At 38.5% G+C, this 9,761-nt stretch overlaps 1 protein-coding gene across 1 annotated transcript in view; it reads right to left on the minus strand.

The window, feature by feature from the left end:
• Window positions 1-1,754: 1,754 nt before the first annotated feature.
• The window catches only part of LOC118343173 (brevican core protein-like), a 20,866-nt gene continuing 12,859 nt past the window's right edge, over window positions 1,755-9,761 (minus strand). The window contains exons 9-15 of the mRNA XM_035681926.1: window positions 9,187-9,753; window positions 5,051-5,158; window positions 4,724-4,882; window positions 4,484-4,566; window positions 3,509-3,653; window positions 3,198-3,380; window positions 1,755-2,512 (exon numbers count right to left, since the gene is read on the minus strand). Coding sequence (XP_035537819.1) covers window positions 2,391-2,512; window positions 3,198-3,380; window positions 3,509-3,653; window positions 4,484-4,566; window positions 4,724-4,882; window positions 5,051-5,158; window positions 9,187-9,753 — 1,367 coding nt within the window. The 3' untranslated portion in view covers window positions 1,755-2,390. The remainder of the gene's footprint in view (window positions 2,513-3,197; window positions 3,381-3,508; window positions 3,654-4,483; window positions 4,567-4,723; window positions 4,883-5,050; window positions 5,159-9,186; window positions 9,754-9,761) is intronic.

Consider the following 9,761-nt stretch of genomic DNA (forward strand, 5'->3'; position numbering starts at 1 on the left):
TGAAATGTTTGAATGCAAAATATTATTAGCATAGCATACAGTAGACAAAAGGTAACATTTTGATCTGTGATGATTTAAACAGGTCCTATGTTGTATCTATTAATAACTGTGTATGCAAAAGGTAAAAGCTACAGTTTGTGTTTTACTTACAGAGAATAAGAGCTTATTGTACAGTAAGTAAGTGGAGGTGGTGTTACGTATGTAGTGCAAAGTGTTGGCCACTTGTAATGTGACTTAATTTAAAAGCACGTCAACAGAATAAGAAGTAAAGGGTCGAAGCTTAAGTATCCAAAGAGGTGACAAACATTTATCCCTCTGAAATGAGTGTTTCTGCGACTGTTAGCAACCATTCTGGTAGCAGCTTTGTTTGTTTCAGCCTCTCTATTGTTAATATGGCAGGGATCAAAATATTTAGTGTGGACTCAGCTGTGATATCAAACACTTCACTGCTCCCTGACACTTTGCCATTATGTTGATTTCCACCACAGCTCAACGACGCCACCTGGTGGCAGAACTACTGTGGCTGCTGTTGTCACACAGATCATGTAGAAACCTGTTTTAATTGATGATGTCAATTACATCCAGTGACAGCCAGACCTCGGTTGAATGCTGAGCTTGTTTGTGGAATTAAATAAATAATTTGAATCATTTTCCCAACATTAGCCCCAAGCTTTTAGCCCTGGGTGCAGCTAGTTCACTCACCTGCGGCAGGTAAATGTACATCCAGCTGCTTCTCGTCCTTACGGAACATTTTAATGGATGTACAGTTCATAATTTAACCTGCAACAAACACACATTTACTAAACATGAGCACGTCTTACTCACATTCTGGGTTTCTCTTGTTTTCCATCAAGTTTTCCTTAATTTTCCAGAGGAGTGACGAAACCGTGACGCAACATTTTTGTCGGTTACAGGTAGGTGTAGGCGCACGTGGGCACAACCACGTTGGTCACCTGACCTTAATTGGTTGTTGTTGTCGTAGCCTGTTTATTGATAAAGTGGTTGGAAAATCTTTATTAAATGACTCCTCCACTTTCTCCTTGATTGTTGTTTTCTGTATTATTGTGAGATTTAGTTAAATAATTTTATTGTTTAGTTTATTTTTCACAGTTTAAAAGTTGCCGGTATAGTCTTTGTCTTTCTGTCTGTCTGTTTATTTATTTAATCTTATTTGTTTTTTAATGAGATAAAGATTATCAAATCTAGATCCAGCCTCAGAAATACAGCTAAAACAAAAAACAAATAAACAAGCAAACAAAAAAGCCTCCCAGGTGTTGCTGCATGAGAAGAGGCCTGGGTCGAGTTTATCTATCCAATAGACCTTTTTCACAGCAGCCATTTTGACATGAACTAGGGTAAACACAGGTGTCACCAATTATACTAATTAAGCTTCCTTTAAATTCAGGTCGAACAGAATCAGGGTGCTGCTGTTGTTCATGTTGGCTACACTAAATTAAACAGAACCTTAATTACCCTACTATTCCATGTCAAAGTGGCTGCTGTGAAAAAGGTCTTTAGATAATACTAAATTAAAGAGTTTCCTCACACTTTCTATTTTAATAAAATTCTCCTTTTTCTGTCACATTTTCTCTCTTGTGGGATTTCAGTCCACATTAAATGGTATAACGACTTTTTCTGTTTACACATAGACCAAACATGGTTTGACCTATGTTTACCCAAACTGTCTGTTGTGAGTCTGTCTCTGTCCACTTGAACATGAAATTAAACCACACACAGTGCTACGGGTAAAATAAGAGAACGATTTATTCTTTGTTCTGTTCTACAAAACTTTATTACAACATAAAGCTGACGAACAAAACTGTGTCTGCTGGAAATAAAAGGTTTCTCTCAGAAAAATGCGGACAGCAATCACAGGTGTGTAAACTAATATATGTACAATATTGACTGTTTGTTAAGATTGACTTTGTGCTTTGGAGTTGTTAAGATTCTTTGAAAAAGTAGGGACTTTACTCCTACACACAGAAAACTAAACCTCTGTTGGATACAAAGTTCTGGAAGACATTAGCACCATTTTATATAAAGAACCACAAATAACTGTCTTTACTGGAATGAAGATTTGGAGCTGACATGAGTTCACACATTTACTGTATTTCTTTCACTTTAATATCTGCTAGTCACTACATGAAACTCTGTACAGTGGAAAATATTCTTAAGGACATTAAAAAAGTAGGAACATTTAACTCCCTCAAAAGAAAACTTAGCCTGTCTGTGCACTCAGGCTGAGAGGAAAACTTCAGGTGTCTTTATGCGTCTGTAGTTCATTTTGTCCTGTTTGAGCGTTCATTGGTAAAAGCATTTGATCTTTGTCATCTTGTCACGTTACAACAGCAGAATTTAAGAAAGGAAGACAAGGAAAGCGTGGCTGACTTTTAAAACTTGATGTCCCAGTACTGCAGTGTCTCTTTAGTGGCTTCAAACTCGTCTTCAGTGGAGGAAAAGCTGCTGCTGGTCTGTGACGTCGCCTCGGGATGTTGGGTTGGACCTCCGGCCTCTGAAAGGTCATTCAAAAGCAATATTCAAGAGTTATTCTCTATTTGACAACAAACTCCAAGACCAAAACCAAAAATGTGTTGGTCTGTCTATCAGTACTTTCAGACTGTGGCACTGAGCCCCAAGAATTTTGGTTCCTACTGAAAATGTAAAAGATGGACAAATTGGGAAGGTGTGTTTGGTTTATGTTCATGGAGAGTGAGGCATGTCACCTGCGTTTACTGTATAGCCCTGCAGCTTGAGTTGACTGCCTGAACTAGCACTAGGTTCAACATGGCGGTTCATTTGTTGGGAACTAGTTTTAGCAGCAGATTAATACACTGTGAAATGAAGGAAGGCAGTGCTACAAGACTGATGGGCAATAAATAATAATTGCAGGAAGAATAAAAAAGTGAAATGAGAAGTAAATAGAAATGATAAACATTGAAATATAAAATATGATATGTCATATAAGATTAAAGTGTTAAAATGTGTATTGGTTCAGTCTTGTGTGATTTGTGTAAAATAATCTACTGAGTATTGACAGCAGCAGGACAATTTATGTGGAACTGTGTCAAAATAAATGTCAGTGCCAGCGTTTGTGTTAATAAAGGAAAGACTTTGGATCCACAGACAACACTTGTTAATAGGATACATCCTTTGTTGGTTTTAAACTTACAATATGATTCGATATGGACTTATCTTACCAGGAATGCACAGGATCTGGGGCCTCTCCCACCTGCCTCCAGACAGACACGTGATCAGAGGATTTAGTCTCTGCTGGAAACCCTGAGCGCAGTGATAACGCACCACTGCGTTGGTCTCGTATCTCTGTCGGGCTTTTCCAAATATGGAGGTGTTTCGGACTTTGGGCGGTGGACCACATGAGGCTGTTGGAAGAGTTCAGATAAGTTAGGTTCTCACTGGGGCTTCATACAGTTCACTGTATGATGTAACAGCCCAAAACAACCACACCAGGGAGTTGAAACCATTAATGAGTTTAATTTTTCTAACTCACAGGTGCCTTTCTTGCAGGTGTATGCAAGGTGATAGTTGCAGGGTACGTCACTCCAGCGTCCGTCATCGTGCCACACCATCACCACACAGTCTTCACCAGAGAGAAAATAGCTGTCTGGCTGCCCTCTGTACCAGTTCTCATACAGCTGTATGCAATGGAGAGAAGACACAAAGGTGAATTTGTTTTGAACTATTTTCATGTTAATAATGTTGTTCTTTCCACTTATTTTTCCATTTCTTATGAGGTCATATTATATAAAATGAGAAAGAATCGTTCAAAATGAATGTGTGAACGACAGGGAGTGTATCAAAATTAGACAAACCACACAAATACTTAATATTATTCATATTATTATGGCATGTCCTTGAAGAAATAGTTCCACATTTTGGGAAATATACTTTTCTTGTATGTAGCTAGTATGTGCAAGAGCCAGGAGCCTGGGCATCCAAGGGTAACAAAATCCAACTACCAGCACCTCACTCAAAGCTCACTCATTAACACTACCTAGTTTGTTTAAACTGTACCAAAAGTATAGGAACTAAAACGACCTGTGGACAGAGTCAGGCTGAGCTAACAGGCAGCTGGCAATAGCTTCATTTTTAACATACAAACACAAGAGTGGTACTGATTGATTAGTATTGGGCATATTTCCTGAAAGAGACTAACACAAGCCTCAGAGATCCTTTATAATACAAACTATAACTCCGTAAGGTCTTGACAAAGCAGATGACATCAGTATGACATCACTAGTTATTTTTACTGACTTGACAAAATGTCTCCAGAAGAAATCATACAAGTGTTTTCACAGACTGACTCCTTGAGTGCCCCTTTAAAGTTATCAATATTTGATCAATAATATAATAATAAATGTTTGTCTCCTTTTTCCAGCGATGTTTCTCTGATCTGAAAACACATGTATGATTAGATTGGTTTTGTATGAGCTCAGTAACACCCCTGGTTTCTCATATTCCTCACCAGCGGGTTGCCGTCAGACCAGCGGAAATCATCCTCAATGGTTTTATCATTCAAGCCGGTCCACTGGTATTCTTTGTAGTTGCCTGGCGAGGACAATAAGCCATTATATTCAGTAAACAGCATAAACAGAGGCAGCAAAGGTACACACATGCTTTACTCAAGTACAGATACCTGAAGCATTGAAGTATTTGAACTTTTCTACCCACCTCTGACAATAAATAACATAAACCATGAACTTACTGTTGATGTAATTCTGCTCCTCAGGGGTCATGATGGACACCAGATGGGCTCCCAGCATACGGCACTGCTGCTCTGCGACCTCCCAGCTCAGACGCTGGCTGAAGTGTCGGTAGCAAAAACCGTGGAATTTATCCCAACCCGGTTCACACTGCTCCACGTCTGAAAACATCACAGAGGAGGAGAGTCTTTGGATATCTCAACAGGTATTCATGCTGCAGATATAACTGTGTGAATTCCCCCTAATTACTTCACTGAAACAGCTACCAGCTTCGTGTTTGACAGACCTGACAGAAGTAATTTCCACTGCAAAAAGTTGAGAGAGCTCACCGGTCTGACAGAAGTCTCCTCCATATGTTGGCAAACAGAGACATTTAATCTGCCCACTTTGGTCAGTGCATGTGCCTCCATTGAGACAGGGGTCGCCCAGGCAAGCATCTGAAACAAAACAGAGTTCATATTATTCTGCTGCTTAACCTACATGAGCGCACAGGCCATAGTCTGTGTATTTTATTATTTATTATTGAAAATTACATTTAATTGGATTTAAAGTATAAATATCAGGATAAAAATAGATTTGCTGCATCAGAAGATTAGAGAAGTAAAGATTGAGGACAGGCTAGTTGCAACTGTGCAAATATAATAATATTAGTTGCATATTACAAGACATCTTCAGATAAAAGGACATGTTGAAGCGTCAGGTTGCATGTGAGCCAACAGATGGCAGCAGAGGACAAACTTTAGAGTGTCACATGAGGTCAAAGTCTTCAGGTCCTCTTCTGTCGTCTTTGGTGAATCTCTGACACTCCTTGTTCTCAGACCTTCTTTCTTTCTGTCTTCTTCTTCTTACACTCTTCATTAATAATACATGTTTCAAATGATACTTCGATGCCAGATGCAGTATGTGACTGGGTCATACTATTTCAAAAAGACCTACAGAGATAGGTCACTCCTTATAACCAGGTTCTGTATTGTATTCACATAGTTTCAGTTTGATTCACCCCAACGACATTACAGTGAAAAGTATTATGTTTGTTGGATTTAAAGTGTCAAAACATTAACACTTATTTCCAAATGCAGTGACACAGTTACACATGATAATCAACAGACCTTATTGAGATCATTTTTGATAACTACTCTCTACCAAAGGACACTGTCTGTTTGCTGAAGTCATTAGATATTATTACAGTATGTAAAACATTTTATGGAAGATAAAAGTACACAGTAGTGTATATTTTATAAAGATACTGTTCGGTCTTTCCGGTGAAAAGTCCTCTGATGATGTGTGTTTCACATAATTTCTACTCACTGTCTCACCGTGTAATTCACACAGACTACAACAACACACAAATAACATTTGTTTCATGCTCGCATTGCTTCCTCCTTCCCTTTTAAAATCTCTCACAGGACGATTTTTTAAACAAAATTTTTGCAGATTATTTTACGGAGTTTATGAACTATTTAAAGGTGTATCTGCAGATTACAACTTCCATGCTTCACCCTCCCTTTCCAAGCACAAAGGAGAAACTATGTAGGCTGTGAAACACACGAAAACGGCCCTCAGAGTCAGTGTTTGATTTGTCTGTTCTTTGCTACTGTAGAAACATGCTGGTTCAATGGCAGGCCTCCATGGAAGTCGACCTGTGTCTGTAGATAAAAAACGTCTCATTCAAAACAAAAACACAACGATTCTTATCTTCAGGTGATGATACACTAATGAAAACATAGTTATTCATGTTACACTCCATTTCTGCCAATAGATCCTCCTAAATGTTACACACTGGACGTTTAAAGGAGTTATTTTGGGAGAAATCAGTCAGTTAGACAGCTCAATTAATTGTTAATGTAATAACCCATCAAATCTGTTCATTTTTATGCTACACCATTTTTGCTCTTATTACTGTGACTTTATGTTGTCAAACTCTTGTATGGTTGATTACAAGAGAAATATCTCTTCAGCTTCAGGCAATGTGTCCCTGTCAAAAGGTGGTTGTTTAAAGTAATGAAAAAAAGAGAGGTTGGAGTTCTAGTTTAATTTTCTAAATTTGTAAAAGTAGGCAAAGTAGAAGCTTATGTGTCGAAACTGAAATTAAACATTTTACAAGTGGATTCAGTTTATTTGTTTCCTTTAACACCCTATAAACAAGATCTCTGTCATTATACTGCACACTCACATACTTCTCTGTTCAGAGATCTGTCTTTGAGTGTTTGTATGGAAGGTAATAACTGCTTTACTCAAGTCAAATGAGAATCATATGTGCGGAAAGTAAAACCATCATTCAGTTTTGTTGTAAAATACACAACTGGGGTAAGTATAAAAAAATTAAACCATGTGCTGTCACCCATGTTGGCATCTCATCTTTTCAATTTTTTTTCAAGTCTGCATAGCCACAAGCATTTCTGTTGAATTCTAAGCCCTTTCTGCAAGAAGTCAGCAAGATTTCTTGTGTTTATGTAGATTTCTCCAAACAGCACACGACAATAAATTCCCTGTAGGTGATAATGTGAGGCTGCCGATTTGAATTACTGGCTGAGTGTTGGCTTTCCCACTGTCTTTCTCTGCCTTTTCCTACATAAGCTGCTGAGGCTCCAGTCTTTTATCATCATAAATAGTCCAATATATATAATATAATAATGGAGAATGGATAATGCAAAGACATCTAGATGCCCTGATCGGTGCAATATCCATTTATTGAGGCAAGCTTTCAGACAAAGGTCTCTGTCTGAAAGCTTTACTCAGTGAATAAATGTTTCACAGATTGGAATTTGTGTATGCTTTTCTGAAATTATTACTTCCTTTAAAAATATTGCCTCTTATGTTGTCTATTTGTTAATAGACTTAATTCAATACCATGTCCTAAATGTCTTTGCAAATGTGGTGAGTGAAGCCATTGCAAAAGGACTGAATATGCTGTCAAGGAGTTGGAAAGACAGTTTTCATTAATTGTCAGTAAAGGTAAGTCTGTTTTGTTATGCACTACACTTGAGATCATTTGAATGCACCTGTAAAGATGGATGGAGCCACTCTAGTCTGTTAAATAAATATAATTACATTGTTTTCTGATTTGAATATTAGACTTAATGGCCCACTGTGTTGAAAGGCAGTTAGTAGTAGTAGTATAGTGGCAACCACTTATTTTAATGATAGGCATATTTATGTCAATGGAAGCCAATTTCTGCAAGGAAACACAATTTTTATTTAATAAAATGAATAATATTAATGATGAATCAAAAGGATGAGATACTAAATAAAATTATTAAATAATAATTAACATGAGAATTATTACTATGAGAATGTTTATTTTTATTATGCCTAACTTTTAAGGTTTTCTTGGCAGGAATAGGCTTCCATACAGTGCACCACTCACTGCAGCTGTTGTTTTTAGTAGTAGGAACTAACTACCAGGGGAACACTAGTTTACAGTAGACTAAAGCAGACTGAAAGAAAACAAAATAACAGATTTATCAACTGATGGTGAGACGGGAAACAAACATAGATTAGTTGATTTTATCATTCTTACACCTAAAAACACAATACTGTACACATCTTGGAAGATCATGATTAATCAAATAGAACATGACTTGAGTATGAAACATGAATGACCTATTAAGGACATTTAAAAGCATAATGCTAGATACTATCACTCACAAGAAATCAACACTGAACCATACTTGTGCTTATAAACATAATAACACATCTGTGCTTCTGGTACTAGACTCTCTAAAATAGCAATAGAAGTCTAAAAATCTGAGGAAAGAGAACAGTTTTAACACTTTCTGACCTGACTGTTATGGATTAAATATAAAACATTATTGCTGGTCAGTGCTGTTGCATTCAACGTAATTGCGGTTACATTCAAGATCGAGTCCCTTTATCAAGTTAATTCCAGCTTACTGCAAAAGACACTGAGTTTTGACAGTTAGCAAAAATAAAGAGAATAATTTGCACATGTTCGGTGCAGAAATGTATTATTTGCACATAAAATCCATCGATCAAGATACTGAGAAAATGTTTACCACTGCTTTCACCATCACTCTTGCAGAAAATCACTGTAGAAGCAGCACTGAAAACACTCATTCATAAACATACCAGTATATTACAGTACTTCACAGAAGTCAATCTTTGGATGAGGAAGAAAACATCATGCACAACAAGACTGGACTGTTGACAAATGTCAAAATGGGAGCTGTCCCAGAGTGAGTATCTCGAAGGGGAGGTGGGGTCATAAGGAGAGAAGTGAGGAGCGTTTTAAGGTGAAGCGGGGGGAGTCAGAAGGGTGAGTGGTCTCTCTGAGACAAAAAAGTGAAACAAACGTGTGGAGTCATTTGAAAAGGAGGGGAGGTGTTTTACAGAAAATGGAGCAAAGGCAGGTTGGGGCAGAGGACAGACCAGGGATTTTAGTGCATCATTGCGTCGAGTAGCAAAAGGAGGACGGTTAGGCTGATGAGAGTGGCTTTAACATTACCTGAAGCTTTCCCTGTACCGCCTACAGCTGCCCTCTCATTGGGCAAGATAAGCAGGGTGGGTGGCTGGGTGAGACTAAACTCAACATCCACAAGACCTTGATCCACTGGTGGTATGAAGGCTGTCACCTTCTTGGGCTCGGCTGTCATGTGGAAAACCTTTGGTGTCGAGGTGGTTGGGCTCCAGGTGCGTCTGGACCAGTGTGTGGTGGTCTTCGTGGTGGTGGTAGTCGTCTTCGTGGCAGCAGCAGTGGGTTTTGTACTCGAGGAGGAATCTGGAGCTGCTGTGGAGGTCATTGAAGAGGTTTTTCTGCTGTACTCGAGGTCATTTAGAGACTCTTGGGGTCCAGTTGTGGTGGTCAGCAGAGCCCAGTTAGATGTTTGTGAATCGAGAGGAAAGATGGTAATGTCTTCCTCAAAGGTTTGGCCAACAGTGGCATTTTCTTCAAGGTCTGGGGCAACACTAGCTTCTTCTTCAAGGGTTGGGGTAATGCTATCTTCTTTTATTAGGGCAAGGGTTGGGGCAACTATAGTTTCGTCTTCAAGGGTTGGGACAACACTAGCTTCTTCTTCAAGG

Source organism: Morone saxatilis, unplaced genomic scaffold (assembly GCF_004916995.1).
Source record: "Morone saxatilis isolate NCDOM2014 unplaced genomic scaffold, NCSU_SB_2.0 Contig9, whole genome shotgun sequence".
Classification (NCBI taxonomy): Eukaryota; Metazoa; Chordata; class Actinopteri; family Moronidae; genus Morone; species Morone saxatilis.